This window comes from Cyprinus carpio, chromosome B10 (genome assembly GCF_018340385.1).
Source record: "Cyprinus carpio isolate SPL01 chromosome B10, ASM1834038v1, whole genome shotgun sequence".
In the NCBI taxonomy this organism is placed as follows: domain Eukaryota; kingdom Metazoa; phylum Chordata; class Actinopteri; order Cypriniformes; family Cyprinidae; genus Cyprinus; species Cyprinus carpio.
In genome coordinates, this window is record NC_056606.1 from 16,811,268 (window position 1) to 16,828,448 (window position 17,181).

A 17,181-nucleotide genomic window follows, 5' to 3' on the forward strand; every position below is an offset into this window, starting at 1 on the left:
AAATGACCATGCTACCTTGTAAATAAATGACAACGTAAAATCCCATCCATATGGCTCCAGGTCAGCCACTTAGCTAAAATGATTTACAACCCAAAATGAAGATAAACGTTATGGAGTACAGGTGGTCTGCACGTATGTGTGTGTGTGTTCCCTGACGGAGACCACCACTGCTCCTTCAAATCACACTCTGGTTGCAGAGGAGTTCTGACTCGGTCCCTTTCCTCTGCTCCAGTGCCAGAAAGTACAAACCCATTCTGGCTTTGGTTCTTCCAATTTTAGAAGACGTTTTTCCCTCTAAAACCCAAAGCATCCATATTTGTGTGGGCTGAGATTTGTATGAGAAAGCCTTTTTAGTTGCATAGTCAGCTGAGCACATGTGACCCTTGAACTTAAGCAAAACCAAAGAATTACCCAACGCACACGTCTGATTTCTCTGTTTATTTTGTGAGATTTTGTAATTCTGTTTGTGCACGTGTCTATGGCAACCCGTGCAAACACTGAGCTTTTGTATTAGAACAAGAAGATCGCAATCAAGTGTTTGATTTGATATGTTTCAGCTCTTGATTAGTTCTGGTTAAATGCATAACTGCTCTGTCATGTCCCAGAGGAAATTTCGGTCTCAGTTAAAATTTGCATGCTTCCAGATGTTTCATTTGGCTTAGAAGGAACTTCCATCATGCATTACCTTTCCACCATTAGATATCAGATGAATTTATTGCTAAAGACCTTGGATATTAAACCTCAAATGGGTAATATCATGAGAAATCTAAATTTCTGTGGGGTTCTGAGATTCCAAGGTTTTTACCAACTCCAACACTGAAATTAAAAAAAAATATTTGTTCAAAACCAGCTCTCAAATCTCATTGGTCATGGAATCGCTAAGCAGATTTTGAAAGATTTGAGAGGTCAAAAGATACACAACAACAAATGAAATCTGGCATGAGTCAAATTTTGTTCGATCCTACTTTGATTGTGCATAAGCAAATTACATAAATTAACTTTTTTTTCCCCCAGATGCAGCAAAGTTTCATTCAAATGGCGGTACATTGGTTGGATCCAGCATTCGTGGCACACGCTCCAAGGCAGAGCTTCAGGAGTTGATGGAGAGCTTGCAGCGCAGGAAGTCCGCTCTGGAGGCCAGCTTAAAGGCTACTGCAGACTGTGGTTACCTCACTTTGTCACCACCTCCCAGTCCCCAATCGGCATCATCCTATCTACAGGACCGTCCACCCCTTTCTATACGAGTCCCTTCTCCTTATACGCCCTCCAGCAGCTTGAGCATGCCACCATCACCTCATCACTCAGAGCGGCCCATAAGTCCAGTCCCAACCCAAACTCGCGCCCGACACCAATCGCAGGACAATCTGTTGCTTTGCCTCCCTTCAGAAGGGCGACATCCCAACACTGCCAACTCGCTCCTTTCTATGTGGAACGGCTCTTCTTCGTCCTATATGACCGATGCTCTTCTTTCATCTCGTCGAGGTCCAAGCGGGGCAGCCAGCATGCCCTCCAGTCCTCGCTTGGGGCGCAGGCTGCTAGCAAGAGATGGAGAGTCCACCGTTGACCCATCGCTCCGCCAAAGGAAATACTCCACCGGCTCTCTGAATGGCCTGGGAGGACATAGTCTCTCTCTGCCCAGGTTGTATCGAGGAGACGCCCCGGTGCTTTCTTTGCCACCCCGACGTACCACCAAACCACGCCGCAGCCTTCAATACTTGGAGAAGCCTCCAGATGTGACCGTGACAGCCAACATGACTAGCAGTTCTCGACGGGCCAGCCTCTGTTCCGTGGGTTCTGCCCCATGTTTGGATCTAGGCGTAGGAGAAAGGCGGCTGTCGTTTGGTAAAGGAGGCCTGGGGCCTGGCATGGGGCCAAGGAGGGGCAGTATCAGTTCTCTCAGTGGAAAAGAAGAACTCCGAGATTATCATCAGAGACAAAGAGATGAGAGACTACGAGAACAGGAAGTGGAAAGATTGGTAAGAGGACCTTCAGTCATCCAGAGAAACAATTACACTGAGTTTAAAGCTTAAAAAGAGTCAGTGAATCAAATTTTAGGCTTCATAATTATTGATTGGTACAAATATTTTGTCTATTCATTCTTTTTGTATTTAGTTTTAAAATTATGACAATGTTGAATAAATCTTATCACATAACACATCACATGATTTGTAAAAAATGTTTATACAGTATACAACATTACTATATATATATATATATATATATATATATAATAGAATTATTAATATAATGATTATGTTAATATCATAATATAGTGATTATATTGTTACATCTTTGAAATCATGTTGCGTTATATATGGATATTTTTCATGTTGTTTTATCTAATAAAATTGATATATAAAATAAATTCTAAATATGTTAAAATATATTATAAATGTTTTATTATTTAGTGTATATTTTTATTATATTATATTATATATCACTTTTGTGTCTTGAGTCACATTATAGCTTACTTTTATACCTACAGCTCTATAAATTCATAAGTTCATAGAAATCAATGATTAAGGGAGGTAATTTTGTTAGTATTATGAAGTATTGTTTTGATTTTAATTCCTTATAAATCTAAGGCTTGAATTCAGCTCTTTGGGTCTTAGTTTGCTTCCTTTGAGACAGTGGTGAGACATGAAAGTGTCTATGGTGCTTTGATCTGTGCCATTTTCTTGGCTCAGAGCATTATAAGTGCGGTTCACTGGATTGTTCACACTCCTTCATGCGCTACAGACTTAACAAATTTTTATTCACAGCTGAACCAAAACCTTACATGTGTTTGAACCAGCTGGTAAACACACTTTAAATGAGTTTTTGCTCTAGAAGGTCACATGATAACAGAGCTGAAGCAGTGCATCTGTAGTCAAACCATCTGATCTGACCGCAGGGGTGTGTGCACTGTATGTGTTTGTTTGTTTGCGTGCAACTGAATGCACGGCTAAAGAGATACAAATCACAACACAAATGTGTTTTATGTCAAATCTTATATTAACTCCAAACTATTGAGCCAGCCAGTTTTGTTCATAATATTATGTATTAGATGCAATGCTGTCCAAAAGTCTGAGAGTAGTAGAAAATGCTTCTATTTTGCATTAAATCAGATTACAAATGACATAAACAGAATCTTAAATATTCATTTTGCATCATAATGTTTTTTTTTAATCTTCAATGATTATTGTTAATGATTAACATTTTTCATTCCACTCTAGGAACGTCAGCGTCTCGAGACTATCCTGTGCCTGTGCTCTGAGCTGGGCCGGTCTGAACTGGGCCGGATGGAGACAGACTCGGGTGTCTCAGCTGTATCGGACCTGCAGAAGATCAACCGAGAGCTGGAGAAGCTACAGGTGTCTGATGATGAATCAGTGTTCTCAGACTCTGCAGCAGTGTCTCTGGAGAGCGGGTTTCTGGGTAAGGGTCGTGGAGAGATCCTGACCCAGAGACAGCGCAGACTCAGCGGACACAGGGAGACCAGGCCCCAGTCACCCACCACCAGCCTGCGGAGCTCAGTACCCTCTCCACACCTCCGCAGCAAGGTGAGACACTGTGCCATATCTTCCTGTTCATATCTTCCTAATTGCTAAAAAGGACTTTTAATTTTCCAACCATGAAAGCCCATTCACACCAAGAACTATAACAATAAAGATAATAATAACGATAAATATATTAGCTTATTAGCACACCAATGCACAATATCCTTCTGTTTATTATAAGTTCAAGATGCAGTTTTGTCATCTGCAACTTTCATTGCTCAAGGTCTTTAAAGCAGAATAGATTCTGATGTTTTTATCATTCATCTGCTGGAAAAATGGTTTTAAAAGTGATTCCAACAATATTGTTCCTCTGTAGTGTGGATTCTGCTGTTCTTTTAAGCTAAGATCAATTTTTAAAACTATATCCTTATCATTATTGTTAAAGTTATCATACTTGTTGTGAACGTGCCTTTACTGATAGAAACAGTGAAAATCAATTTATGGTTCAATATCATACACAAAACCTGCCCAAGAGCATGTCCAGGTCATTTTTCATCCCAAAATCATAAGGAAAACAAGTAATAATATTTTTAATAAAGAAAATGAATCTTATTTTTTTACATTGTTGTATTTTTTTAATGATAATTATGTATATTATTTCCATTACTACATTCGTATTACTTTAATGTAAAATAAATCAACGATATATTATTGAGTTATATAAAAAGATATATTATTTGTATAAAGTATTTCACATAATTTGTAGTATATGTTGTACCAAATTTAATGTATGCAGAATTAATTAAAAATACAAATGATCTAATACAAAAATATAAAAAATTAAAAAAGCATGATTTGCCCTAATTCTCATTAAATTTATATATATATATATATATATATATATATATATATATATATATATATATATTTAAATTGCATTAATTTTATCTTAGTATTTGTTGTACAGTTAGTTAATGCTCATTTTTAAATTATTTTTTGTAGTAGCTTCTGATTAGTAATTTCTTTATAAGATTCACACTACTATTAATTTCAGCTACAAATTACATAGTTATTTCTTGCCACAGTGATATTTGTTCTTACTATATATATACCATCATGTATTCAAATCTAAAGCAGGCTCCAGTTATGTACTCGATATCCCAGATTGAACTAATGATGCAGTGGAAAGTATGCAGTCCTAAGGGCTCTAAAGTATGCAAAACAGTTTGGGAATGCTGTGGAGTCTTTATACCTAACTGATGTCTGTTTCTAAACAGCACTACAGAGTGAACTTTGACCTTTTAAAAGCGCTGACCTTGCACTCTTTGCAGCGACACCAAAACAAGTTATAAAAGCACAAGTTTGTGTTTAAAGCACATAAGATGTCAATTCCAGCTTACGAGGGGGACACTGTGGAAGAAGTGTTTTTCCATTGGATACCTATAATGACTTAATGGTGTGTTTGAGTTTAATAGACCTGCTCAGGAGAGAAAGGCAGTTATTGCTTCTCCTGCAAGAGGAGAGGAACAGGAAATGACTCTATTCCCAGTGGATTTGCTATGCATGTGTGTGCTCGAGACACATATGACAGTAATTGTTGGAAAGAAACACAGAAATGCAAGGAAAGAATGCAGATCTGAATATAATTTCTCCTACACTTATCCTCTCATCTCGAGCAGTTTTTTTTAATAAACTCTGATGTGACACTCATTTTGCTATTGTTAATTACAGTTTGCATTACAACATATGCACAGGCCCATCCGCTGCTGGATATTTTTGGTAAATGTCAAATGCATGGAGATTAGACATTAGCCATTATCTCCATTGACAGTGGCGGCTCTGTAGTCCGGCATCTGTTGCTCAGCTACATTCCTCTGTGCTGTCACTGGAAACCTCGTGGCCTCAGAACCGGCCAAGTTTAATATCCATAAGGAGCTGTCATGAGGAGCTGGATATTCATTTTAGAGTTCAATCTGATGTCAGTGACTGCATTTGTGAATGTTTAATCCATCTTTTTTTACATTACATCGTCATTTATTTTTGATTATATGTTTGTGACTGTTAAATTAGTCAAGGAGAGGTGAGTTCATCTAAACTTCTAAAATGGTCTGTATGGTTTGAACAAACGTTGAATTTCCCAGTCTTCATCCAGGACTGAAATCTTTTTAGCAGGTGTCTGACGACATGCAGCTGAGACAGGAAGTGACACGTATTGAAGAGGAGAGGATTCAGGTGCTTAACAACATTGAGGAACTTGAACAGAAGATCAGAGATCTAGACACACAGATGGACGAGTCTATCAGAGAGGTGTGTGTGTGCTTTAAAGAAGAAGCTTTATGTGTTTTTAAGTTCAGTAATCATTCCTGAAGCTCCAACAGTAGTGCGTGGCGCTAGCAACGCCAAGATCATGGGCTCGATTCCCAGAAATCACAAGCCGTTTGGATTAAAAGCATCTGAGAAATGCATTAATGTAAATGTCTTCATGTCTGCCAGTAAATAACTCTTACAGATGGACTCTCTAGACTTGTATACTTTTATTCTGCAACATTATTTTAGTATTAATTATATACTACTATAGAATTTTTTTATGTTTTGAATTAGCTTTTATTTTTATATTGTCAGTTTTTATTTTATTTTTAGTAATTTTGTAAATTATTATTATTATTTTTTTTTTTTTACTTTATTTCAGTTACCAAAACAGATTTTTTAATGCTTTTAGTTTTAGTTGTGCAGTGAAGCTAAATAAACATTTCAATCTGTTATTAGATGGAGGTGGAGAGAGCTCTTTTAGATGGGGAGCAGGAGGCAGAAGTGGCTCAGCTGCAGACCGATAAAGAAATGCTGGAGAAGCTCAACGAAAAAATGGCCAACATGGAGAAAAATGCTCAAAAAAATCAAACTCAGGTAAACATCAGGTGGCATTGTAGTTGTACAGCTTGAAATGATTCAATATAGTATATCAAAGCTTCAGGACAAAGATTATTGTCTCCAAAAAGGCAAACAAGAAGGTCTCAAAATCATGATTAACAAGCAAGTTTGCACTTAATAGTTTACCCTAAAATAAAAATTTGCAGAAAATTTACAATTTAGGATGTAGATGAGTTTGTTTCTTCATCAGAACAGATTTGGAGAAATGTAGCATTACACAATTTGCTCATCAATAGTGCCCTCAGAATGAGAGTCCAAACAGCTGATAAAAACATCATGATAATCCACAAGTAATCCGCATGTCTCCAGCCCATCTAATAAAGCAAAAAGCTGCAGAAAATCCACTGGTGAGCATATGATATAATGCTAAATTTATCCAAATCTGTTATGATGAATAACAAACTGATCTACATCTTGAATGGTCTGAGGTGAGTACATTTAAATTGTTGAGTGAACTATTTCTTGACGGAGGAAAGCTCATACTCAGTTATTAAAGACATCCACTGACGTCGCATCTACCTACCATTTTTCCAGTATATCTTTTCCTTGCTCTAACACACACTTGCACTTTCTCTATTTCTTTGTCCGTCCTATTTGTGCCCACCTCACCACTGTGTGCTCTGTATGTGTGCGTCATCCGTACGGTAGGACAAAGCCCTGTTGGAGGCTGAGAGAGTTAAAGTAGAGAGGCTAGCTGGGCTGATCTCAGAGCAGAAGACCCAGTTGGACACCTGTCCTGAAGCACTGAAGGAGCAGCTCCAGAATCAGCTATCCAGGGTCAGTCAGTTACCATGGTCTCCCTCGTACCTGAGCCCACCAACTATCCTGCTGTCTGTCTCTCACAAACACTTCCTGATGTGTTATTTCCTCTCTGCAACAGCTCTGGAAATACCTTGTGTTCTTGTTGGTAGGCCTTTCTTCTCTGTGTCTTTTAACATACCAAAGTGTCCTGAGAATCTGACCTTTTGTCTCTTTTCTGTTTAGCACAATCTTGTGAATTATCGCTGATTTTTCAGTTTAGTTTAGTTTGGAGTTGCTCCATGATGTTAAAAAATGTAATCTATTGCCTCATGCTTAGTGTTCTTGGCTTTTTTTGGTAGGACACTGAAGCTTTGGAAGCGGAAACGAAGCGTTTTGAAGATCTGGAGTTTCAGCAGCTGGAAAAAGAGAGCCGTCAAGATGAAGAGAAGGAGACACAGATGCAGCAACTCCTCAGAGAGATTGCAGAATATCAGAGATCTGTTGTCACTCGCAAGGTGTGTAGAGGATTTTAATCGTGGAGTGTCTGTGTGTGGACAGAGAGCTTTTTATAAACCTGTTTTTCCTTCTGCACATAAAAACTGCATCCATTAAAGGAGAGGCTACTTACCCTGAAGAAGCAGTCCACCCAGATTACCCAGCAGGCACAGCGGGAAAAGGAGAACTTTTTGAAGGAGAAGAGCAACCTCATTTATATGCTGCAAAGGGTGAGTATGTTTACACAGAATGTGTTTTTATATATATATATATATATAATATATACATACATAAACATACAGTGCCTGTGAGAAGTATTTGGACTCTTCATCCACTTTTAAAATGTATTTTTTAGTGACCAACTTTTTTTTCAATTTTAAAAATATACACATCAGTGTTAAAAAAGTGACAGTGGCGTAACATACAGCTATATTAATCTAAATAAATGTATTTATTAATTTCATTGCATATCAAATAATAAGAAATTATGTTTCTCTGACTTCTCTATTTATTATTATTTTTATATATTTATTTAAAGATATTTTTGCGTTCACATTCAACTATGAACTTGACTGTGATTTTCAGTAGATGTAAATAAATTCCCTTAAGATGTCATTATTAACTAAAAATGGCACAGTTTGTATAAAATGTACAGTTTTGTCATTTGTATAAACTTCTTAATATGAAATGTTTTGCTTGAACACTGTGCTCGTACTACCTTTCTTTAGAGTAAATGACATAATATTCATACATAATGTGTACAGATAGATCTGTTCATTTCTGAATGGTCTCCTAATAATTTCTTTTCAGGAACGTGAGAACCTTGCATCTCTGGAAAGGAAGTACTCTGAGCTGACAGGTGGTCAAGCCTTTTCTCTCAACCCTGTGTCCATGAAGGAGGTAACAAACCATTTCTATGAGTAAAGAAACTAAGCTCAGTAATGACAAGGAAGGATTTTTAATACTGAAAGACTATTATTTTACCTGTCTCTTTGAACGTTCCAGCACTTTCGCTCTCTGGAGGAGAGGAGGCGGAGCAATGGCAGTAAAGAGGGCGGAGTTCTGCTGAGTGATGGCGGAATGTCCCGTAAAAGAGACAGGCAGAGCTCCGGAACCTTAAACTCTGCCCTTAATCACAGTCTGTCTCCCAAGGTCAGACAACAGATACGGCACATAGGAAAAGTATTTGATACCATCTATTGAAATTTAACATTTCAGCACACGTTGTTTTGTTATGTGGAAGAGAGGTTTAAACAGTCTCTTTTGCTGTATATTCTTAATCCTGTAGCCCCATATGCCGCTGTCTCAAAGCTCTAGCTGTGGTAGTATACTCCCGCGCACTCTCTCTGTCACCTCCCGTGACCTGGACACCCGCCGCCTGCTCAAGGGTAACTTATGACACTGACAGTTCTGCACGTCTACAATTCTACAAATCATATCTCTGAAATCTATTAAGTATATATGTATTAGTTAAACATATGCAAATAAATAATATATATTATATAAATATTTTTTGTTACTTTCTTCAATACACTTAGTGTGTATAACTGTGTCTGCCTGTTATTTGTATTATATGTATATAAATATTTTATTATTTTGATTTACATACATTTTCTTTTTTGTGTTCTTTTAATGAATATTATTGCTGTTTGACTGTTTTGCGAATATTCATTGAAATGTCAGTGTTTTCAATCATTTTTAATAACATGAAATGTATATTAATTATAATCTAATTCAATTTATAAATATATAGTAAACATTTTTTATTGTTTAGATATAAACTAACCTAAATTTCTATAGGACTTTGAAAACTAGAGATTAAATAACATTATAAATATAATAAAAATATCTCAATATATTGATAGGATACAACTTATTCCATCATGGTACTGTATTAACATCAGTAAACCTCAAATCATACAGTGTATTGATGGAGCCATTTCTTTTTGACATTTCTAAGCAATTTGACATTTAATTAATCCAGGGATCAGAAAATCGACTGGTTTTTAACAGCCATTTCTGCAGCATTAATTTTTCTTCCCCTTTGTTCATGCAGCAGGCCAGCTGTTTTTGAATGATGAGAGGCAGAGAATGAGTGAGATGTCAAATAGGACGGTTTCTGAGACAAACGTCTTCCTTGAGCCGTTCCACTACATGGATAACGGACACAACTTTGACACAATGAGTGTGGACAGTACAGAAAGCCTAGAGACCAGCATTTCCGCCTGTTCACCGGACAACATCTCAAGGTGAGACCAGGACTTTGTTCCAGATCAGGACAGGTCTATTCTAACAATTCAAAGGTTTTATTTTGCATTTAGTATTTATGCATTTAGCTTGTCCATTTTACCGATATTTACTGGAAACCTAAGATATGCTTTTTGTGTAGAATAAGAAAAGAATTTAAAGAGTAAAGAGTAACGGCCACTTTAAAGGCAGCTTTATAAACACACTTAATCATGATATTGTTACAATTAAAATTGTGTTTAGTGAGTAAGAAGTACTACTGTGTGCTTAAATGTATTTATTACTGTTTATAAGGATGCTGTATAGACAGAAGTCTGCCTTTAAGTAGCCTAGATATATACACATCCTGTCTGAGGAATTTTTATTGCATTCCAAGGTGAAGCTTAAGATGCTCTGGGACACGTTGCCAGATTATGTTTTTAAACCTCTGGTTTTATTGGACAATACATTATTTTTATATGAAATTTACTACTAAAGTCTTATTAAGAGCTGAAAATCATCAGTTTAAAACACGCTGTCTAACAAAAGTGTGTGTGTGGTGTGTACAGTGCCAGCACAGCTAACATGGCGAAGATAGAGGAGATGGAGCGCATGCTAAGAGAAGCTCAAGCTGAGAAGAACAGGCTGCTGGAGCACAGGGTACCTCAGTTTTTCTCAATCTCCATCCTTCTTACAAAGATACCAATATACAGATGCTTGAAAACACAACTTTTCTTTCTTCTCTGCAGGAGCGAGAGATGGAGTTGCGCAGACAGGCTCTTGAAGATGAGAGGAGAAGGAGGGAGGAATTGGAGAGGAGACTGCAGGAAGAGACAAACCGACGACAGAAACTAGTGGAGAGAGAGGTGAAGCTCTGGGAAGTTAAAGAGGGAGAACACAGAGAGACAGAGACAAGAAAAGTGGAGCAGAGGGAGATTCATCTTAAACCATTTCATGCAATTCAAACTCTATTAATGGATGCACAGATTTAGACAAATAAAATTTATTTTAAGGCAGCCACAATCAGTAAACAATAATAAATGCAAATAAATATTCTAATATAACAATTTTCAAAAGTGTCTGATATTTATACTTCTAAACTTACTATTTTTTTAATCATATTTTGATATATTTGAATTATATGTGATGCATCATAAAAGCAAAATTGTTTTTTTTTTAATCTTGACTTTTTTTAATCTTGCTTTCTTGAAGTACATTTTTCTTCTTCTTTTCTTCTTTTTTTTTTTTTTTTTTTTTTTTAAGCAGCTAAATCTGTTTGGTTTTTTATGGCATGAGACACAGCCAGGATCTAAAATTAACTTTTTGCCATCTCATCACTGTTAGATGATTTTTAAGGCCTGTATTTTGCATTATAACTGTTAAGATTTTTTTGTCATTGATATTTATAGACTATAAATATAGACTATAAAAAGTTGAAGATCCTATAAAATGTAAAAAAAAACCTATAAAATATTATTTAATAGTAGTAGTAGTAGTAATAATAATTATTGTTTTATTTAAAGAGCACTTTAAAGATGGTACCCAATAACACTTATTGAGATGAAACAAACAAAAGCAACTTAACAAAATCTAAAAGAGAACAAAAGCAATCAATAAAAAAACAACATTAATCAGGCACTAAAACCTTATTGCCGATAGTTTTAATTTGATCAGTAAACAGTCTATAAATATTTGATCTCTGCCTCTGATGTATTATGTAACATTCTTAACACATAATGTAGCTAGTTAAACAGATTCCTTCTCTCACTCTTTACAAATGTGCTTTCACGTATTTACACAGACACGCTCACTAATTGGATTTTTGCTGTTTGTGTTTCTAGTCTCGTCCGTTGACACGATACCTCCCAGTGAGAAAGGATGACTTTGACCTGAGAGGTCACATCGAGGCGGCGGGTCACCATCCTGAAACTTGTTTTCACCTGGCAATCACAGAAAAGACCTGCAGGGGGTTCTTGGTCAAAATGGGTGGGAAAATCAAAACCTGGAAGAAGCGCTGGTTCGTCTTTGACCGCAATCGAAGGACGCTGGCATATTATGCTGGTAATTACACAGAATATTTAGTAAAACATATCATGCTTTATCAACCATGTCTGTTGCATTTATTTATTGTAATACCTCTGAATGAAATTTGGACAGTGAAATGTAAACTTGAATTATTAACTAAAGAAGTCTTATTAATAAGCGATTCCAAATAAATTTGCCATGAAACTAATTTATACCACAAGGGGGCAAAACTGAGCTGTGCCCTTCACAAACGTCACAGGAGACAATGGCTAAGTCCAGCACTAACCTGCAAATCAAACCAGATTTATCATTACCTGTTACACACCACTTTTAATTTTCACAGTTATTTGTATACTTAAGTATGTATAAAAAATAAAAATTTATTAATATTCTGTATAAATAATACAGCTTAATAAAAGTTAAACCACATGCTCTTTTTAAAAAAATAAACATGGCTGGTTTTATTTTTCTCCAGATAAACATGAGACCAAAATGAAGGGTGTTATCTACTTCCAAGCCATTGAGGAAGTGTATTACGACCACTTAAAGAACGCACACAAGGTGGGCTGCAGTACTATAGGCTACTGCACACATACTATACATAGCTATACTGACTTTATGAAAATGGCTATAAAAATTTTAGAGTGTTAATTTTTATTTTGTTTATATTTATTTTGTTTATCCACACTTTTATTCCGTCAGAGCCCAAACCCCTCTCTGACGTTTAGCGTGAAGACACATGACCGGGTTTATTACATGGTGGCTCCTTCCCCAGAGGCCATGAGAATCTGGATGGATGTTATCGTCACTGGAGCGGAGGGATGTACACATTTCCTGGTGTGAGCAGGACTCAACTTTGTTTAACGACATTTAACAAGCCCAAAGTGACCTTCACACTTCAGCTCGACCTGCTGAAAGGGTCCTCATTTTCTACAACCCCCTTTCTGAAGAGGTTACACTTCTTTGATTCTCTTTTATTAGTAGTGATTGTGACGTGAGTGTCGACTGTACGTTTTAAAGACATCCATGACCTAGTTTGGAAAAACTGGTGCTTTACCCACTGCGTCCTGTCCTGAGTTTACAGAGGCAGCTTTCAGACTTCAGAGGTACCAACTGTTCACTTCCAGGGTGAGACTTAGTACGGCTGTAATTATGAAATCACTCACTGGTCTTCACATTTTACAAATGTGCCAACTTATAATGAAGCTGGATTTACCTCAAAGATTAACCAAACACCAAAACTGTTCCTGGAGTGCCATACAGGCTCTAACAAACATCAGGGTATCGTTCAGTACTGTTTTTATTTCCAATACAGTACTGAACATGAATTTAAAAACTTTTTTTTTTAAAGTGACCCTTGTATCGCTGTACACTTTGTATTATTCCCTCATTTACCAAGTGCCTTACATTTGTCCATATCTGATGAGAATAGCTATATATTTAGCTATAAGTCTTGCAGAACAGACTGTGGTTATTATCAGTGTTATTTTGTATCGACCAATTGTGCCTCCCTGATGCTCAGGAACTTTCCAGAAGGAAGAATTTAGCACCAAAGACGAGCTGAATTTATGTTTCAGCATGATATGAATGTAATAACTTGACACCCATCACTTAAGATGCCATCTTTAATAGATGAGGCTCTTGATAATTTAGCACAAATGCATATTTTCATAAGATTTTAGATTAGAATCATTGATTTCTTGATTGTGTGTTGTACTGCAATTGACCAGCAGAGGGTTTTACTTTCAATGATATTGATATGAATACAGAATTTATTAACTGCAAGAATTTCATTTGACCCTTAAGTTGAAATATGAGATGTTAAAAGTTTAGTTTTGCTACCGCTGAACAAATCTATATGCATGTTTGAACTTTTTGATGTTTTTTTTTTGTTATGTAGGAATCAGTATATTTTTATTTAGAGTAATAATAATACAGAAATTATATGAATATTGATGTCAAGAAGAAATGCCATGGTTGTCATAATAGCAAAAAAATGAACACACAGGTGCTATCTGACAGCAAAACGCTGTCTAGTTCAGTGATTCTCAAGCAGTGTTGGGCAAGTTACTCAAAAAATTTAATATTACTCATTATAAGTCATATTATTACATTACTTATTACTCCCGGCCAACAGTAATTACATTACTAGTTACATTATTTTTCAATTACACCACAAAAGCTTGGTAATTACATAATTTTTGCAGCCTCTGAATCCATGAAGTTTACAGATAAATGAAGAGTACAACTTGCTCAAACTGATGACGAGCAAAAAAATATTTTAAACAACTTCTGTTATTTAATAAAGCAGCAACGTAGTAAAATCTGTAACAGGGCTCAAGCAGGTAGAACCAACCAAACATGTTGAGATTCGCAGTAGACAAAGTCAAAGTACCACTACACAATTTACATGTAACATTGATGTTTGTGTCTATTCTTTCTCCATGCACGACAATGATTATTAAAATTAATAGGGGTGACTGAATTTTTGAACTTCAAATTATTAGATTGTGACAAAAGTAACTAGCCATTGTAACTAGTAACTAGCCATTCTTTGGATGGTAACTGTAATATTATTACTTAAATTTTATTAGTAATTAGTTACACTTGTAGTTACTAGGAAACATATTATTACTGCAATGCGTTACTAGTAACTAGTTACTGTCCAACACTGTTCTCAAGTGGTTTTGCTTCAGGAACCAGATTTTCAGACATGCAGATTTTGACCTCAATAACAAATGATATGAGATGTGTTTTTTCATAAGCCTTTTTATTTTACCATCCAAATGATGTGCTGTTTTAAGAGTAATTGCATTTAATTTGCATTGTTTTTTTTCCCATGCCTTTATACCAGTTAAGAACCACTGATCTTTGAAGACCAAATTATCTTCATCATCCGTGCAGTCATTTAGTCCCATATAAATCACAGGGCATCTTTTCTGGTAAACACTTACACATTTTCACCAACAATTTAGGCTGCGAAATGAATTACTTTTAGTTTGCCAACCAGTAGATCAATGCTGATGTGCACTTTGAGACTAAACTGTTTTTTCAGCTTTCATTCAGTAAACAAAACATTATATAGATCATAATAACAAAGTACTTATTTAAAATATATCTTTTATATTTAGCGTTTATCAGTATTTCTTTTAAACCATTCAGTGTTTTTTAGATAAAAGCAATATTTTTATTGTAAGCATGTTTTTAGGTCATTTAAAATGTGAAGCATAATAAAATCATATGTATGAGTAAAGCAAATACATTTTTTCATTTGTCTGTATTGCGAAAATGATGACTGATTTTGTTGTCTTTCAATGTTTAGGTGAATGTTTGTTTATATTTGTTCTTTGTGATGAATAGCTGCAGAACATGGCTACAAAATGAGACATGCAGGCCCTGAAACATGAACACATTTTGCTCACACCCTCTCACCTCCCATTTATCCAAAAACATGTGATCAAGCGTGATTCAATTAATTCATTTCAGCCAGCATGTTCAATACAGCCCATCTGTCACATATGCTACCACATGCTACATGCTATAGTTCATTTTGAACAGATAAATTGTATTACATGTGTAATGTGAGAGTCCATTTTAGAACTCCTTGCCTCCTCACCACACCCCTCCTCTTGGCAGCCCCCCATTGGCTGACCTAGTGAGGTTGCCATAGCGACGTTTTTTTTTTCAGTGGAGCATTTATAATTAGCCAAACATCTCCTAACAGAGAACATCTTTTCACCAGGGGTGGTTATATACACTGATAGGGAATAAGACGCAAGCATTCTGTTGTCACGACCTTTTTTAAAGTATCTGGAGAGTTTATGACTATCCATCCTGCTCATAATGGCGCATTTGTTCTGTAGAAATAACGTAAGCCGAAGGGTATTTAATATCAGGAAACATAGTTTAAATAAGCCTTTGCTTTCAGACATTTTTTCCAAGTTTCATGTTTCAAAACATTAAAAGATTCTAGTGTTAAACTCATGTTTGGATGCACAAACTAAAAGCTTATGCAGGTAATATTAAATCGCATTTTGATCCTATTCGTTGTGACATCAGCCGCTGCATTAAACAATTGTGTTTGTCTGCGCGTGTAATTGTGAATATGGCTAGTAATTCCGCTGTCATTTAGTGCCATCTGCTTGAGGGGAGGATCACCTCTGGTAAAGTCTTGCTTGGCTGCATTATATTACATTAGATTTAGACAATGCTGTGTAACTAAGGCTCAAAATAGGACCCTCATGCAGGATTTATCTTTCGCACATCTCCCTGCACTGTTCAATCGTATTCATTTTTTGCCGCCCTAGATTAGACTGCAGGCTGCGTTTGACATTTTTTGCTTCAATGATTCCCTTCAAATTTTGAAATTGAGGCGATGCGATCATCATTACTTGTGGTGTTTGGTGCAGCACATGCAACAGACGAGTTAGTGCGTAAGGCTTTCATCTTCTTCAGATCCCAGGGGGGTGGCAGATCCATAAGCAAGGGACGGTTTCCATTAACAGTGGGCTGCTCTTTGACTAATCACCCTGTGAAGTGGTGAAGTCCTCGTGTTTTTCTATTTAAACAGTCCCACTGCCCTGGGCTCTGATTTGGACAACAGAGCCTTGTTTGTGCTGTGTCTCTTTGAGGAGTTCTGTCTGTAAATATCCATCCTTTGTTTTTCTTTTTCCTTATGGGAAAACTGCAACCCCCTCTACCTCTTGTTTCCCCCGTGATGGATATTAATGCCTGATCTCGATCCCTTTAAGCATCAGCTACTGTTAACTTGATTACAATACTAGGAGTTAAAATGGCTGTAGCTAAAAATGGAAGAACATGAGAAAATGAGATCCCTGTGCACTGTTTTTAGCATTTCTTGCTATGTCACGACCATCAATAAGCACAGCTGTGATGGAACCGAAAAGGCTTTCTTTTTTCCGACCCTCCCCTTCCTTGTTCTCTCTCTCCATCTGTACCACAATCCCTCTCTGTCTCATTCTCATTCTCTCTCTGTGCACCACTGTTCCTCCATTTTAGCCTTCATTCATTCGCTCAGTTATATTTTATAAAGGTTGATGATGATCCAGAGCCTTCCGCATTTAAATATCTGTGTCCTCGTAGACAACGTAACCCATTAGAAATGCTTCATTTGCATGCAGCAGCTGCATGGTTGCGTGGCGGGAATTCTATAGCATTTTTTCTTACAGCTCACTGACCAGGGAATGCTGACATTCATGAGGTTTGGTATTCAGGTCAGTGGGTTTTTCAGACCAAACAGCATGGCACTGCAGAGGAACCTGGGGGT

The 17,181-nt window shown here is 36.6% G+C and overlaps 1 protein-coding gene across 9 annotated transcripts in view; it reads left to right on the plus strand.

Moving 5' to 3' along the window:
* Window positions 1-15,147, plus strand: part of LOC109090829 (pleckstrin homology-like domain family B member 2) — a 28,655-nt gene extending 13,508 nt beyond the window's left edge. For 3 of the 9 annotated variants that reach the window (XM_042732926.1, XM_042732934.1, XM_042732933.1), the window contains 16 exons: window positions 1,015-1,976; window positions 3,216-3,542; window positions 5,649-5,786; window positions 6,246-6,383; window positions 7,056-7,184; window positions 7,508-7,663; window positions 7,763-7,873; window positions 8,454-8,543; window positions 8,649-8,825; window positions 8,932-9,031; window positions 9,700-9,892; window positions 10,439-10,529; window positions 10,619-10,735; window positions 11,711-11,930; window positions 12,370-12,455; window positions 12,597-15,147. In XM_042732926.1, the coding sequence (XP_042588860.1) occupies window positions 1,015-1,976; window positions 3,216-3,542; window positions 5,649-5,786; window positions 6,246-6,383; window positions 7,056-7,184; window positions 7,508-7,663; window positions 7,763-7,873; window positions 8,454-8,543; window positions 8,649-8,825; window positions 8,932-9,031; window positions 9,700-9,892; window positions 10,439-10,529; window positions 10,619-10,735; window positions 11,711-11,930; window positions 12,370-12,455; window positions 12,597-12,737 (3,176 nt within the window). In that variant the 3' untranslated portion in view covers window positions 12,738-15,147. The remainder of the gene's footprint in view (window positions 1-1,014; window positions 1,977-3,215; window positions 3,543-5,648; window positions 5,787-6,245; window positions 6,384-7,055; window positions 7,185-7,507; window positions 7,664-7,762; window positions 7,874-8,453; window positions 8,544-8,648; window positions 8,826-8,931; window positions 9,032-9,699; window positions 9,893-10,438; window positions 10,530-10,618; window positions 10,736-11,710; window positions 11,931-12,369; window positions 12,456-12,596) is intronic. The other 6 variants (XM_042732928.1, XM_042732930.1, XM_042732927.1 and 3 more) reach the window with 6 other exon arrangements.
* The last annotated feature ends 2,034 nt before the right edge of the window (window positions 15,148-17,181 follow it).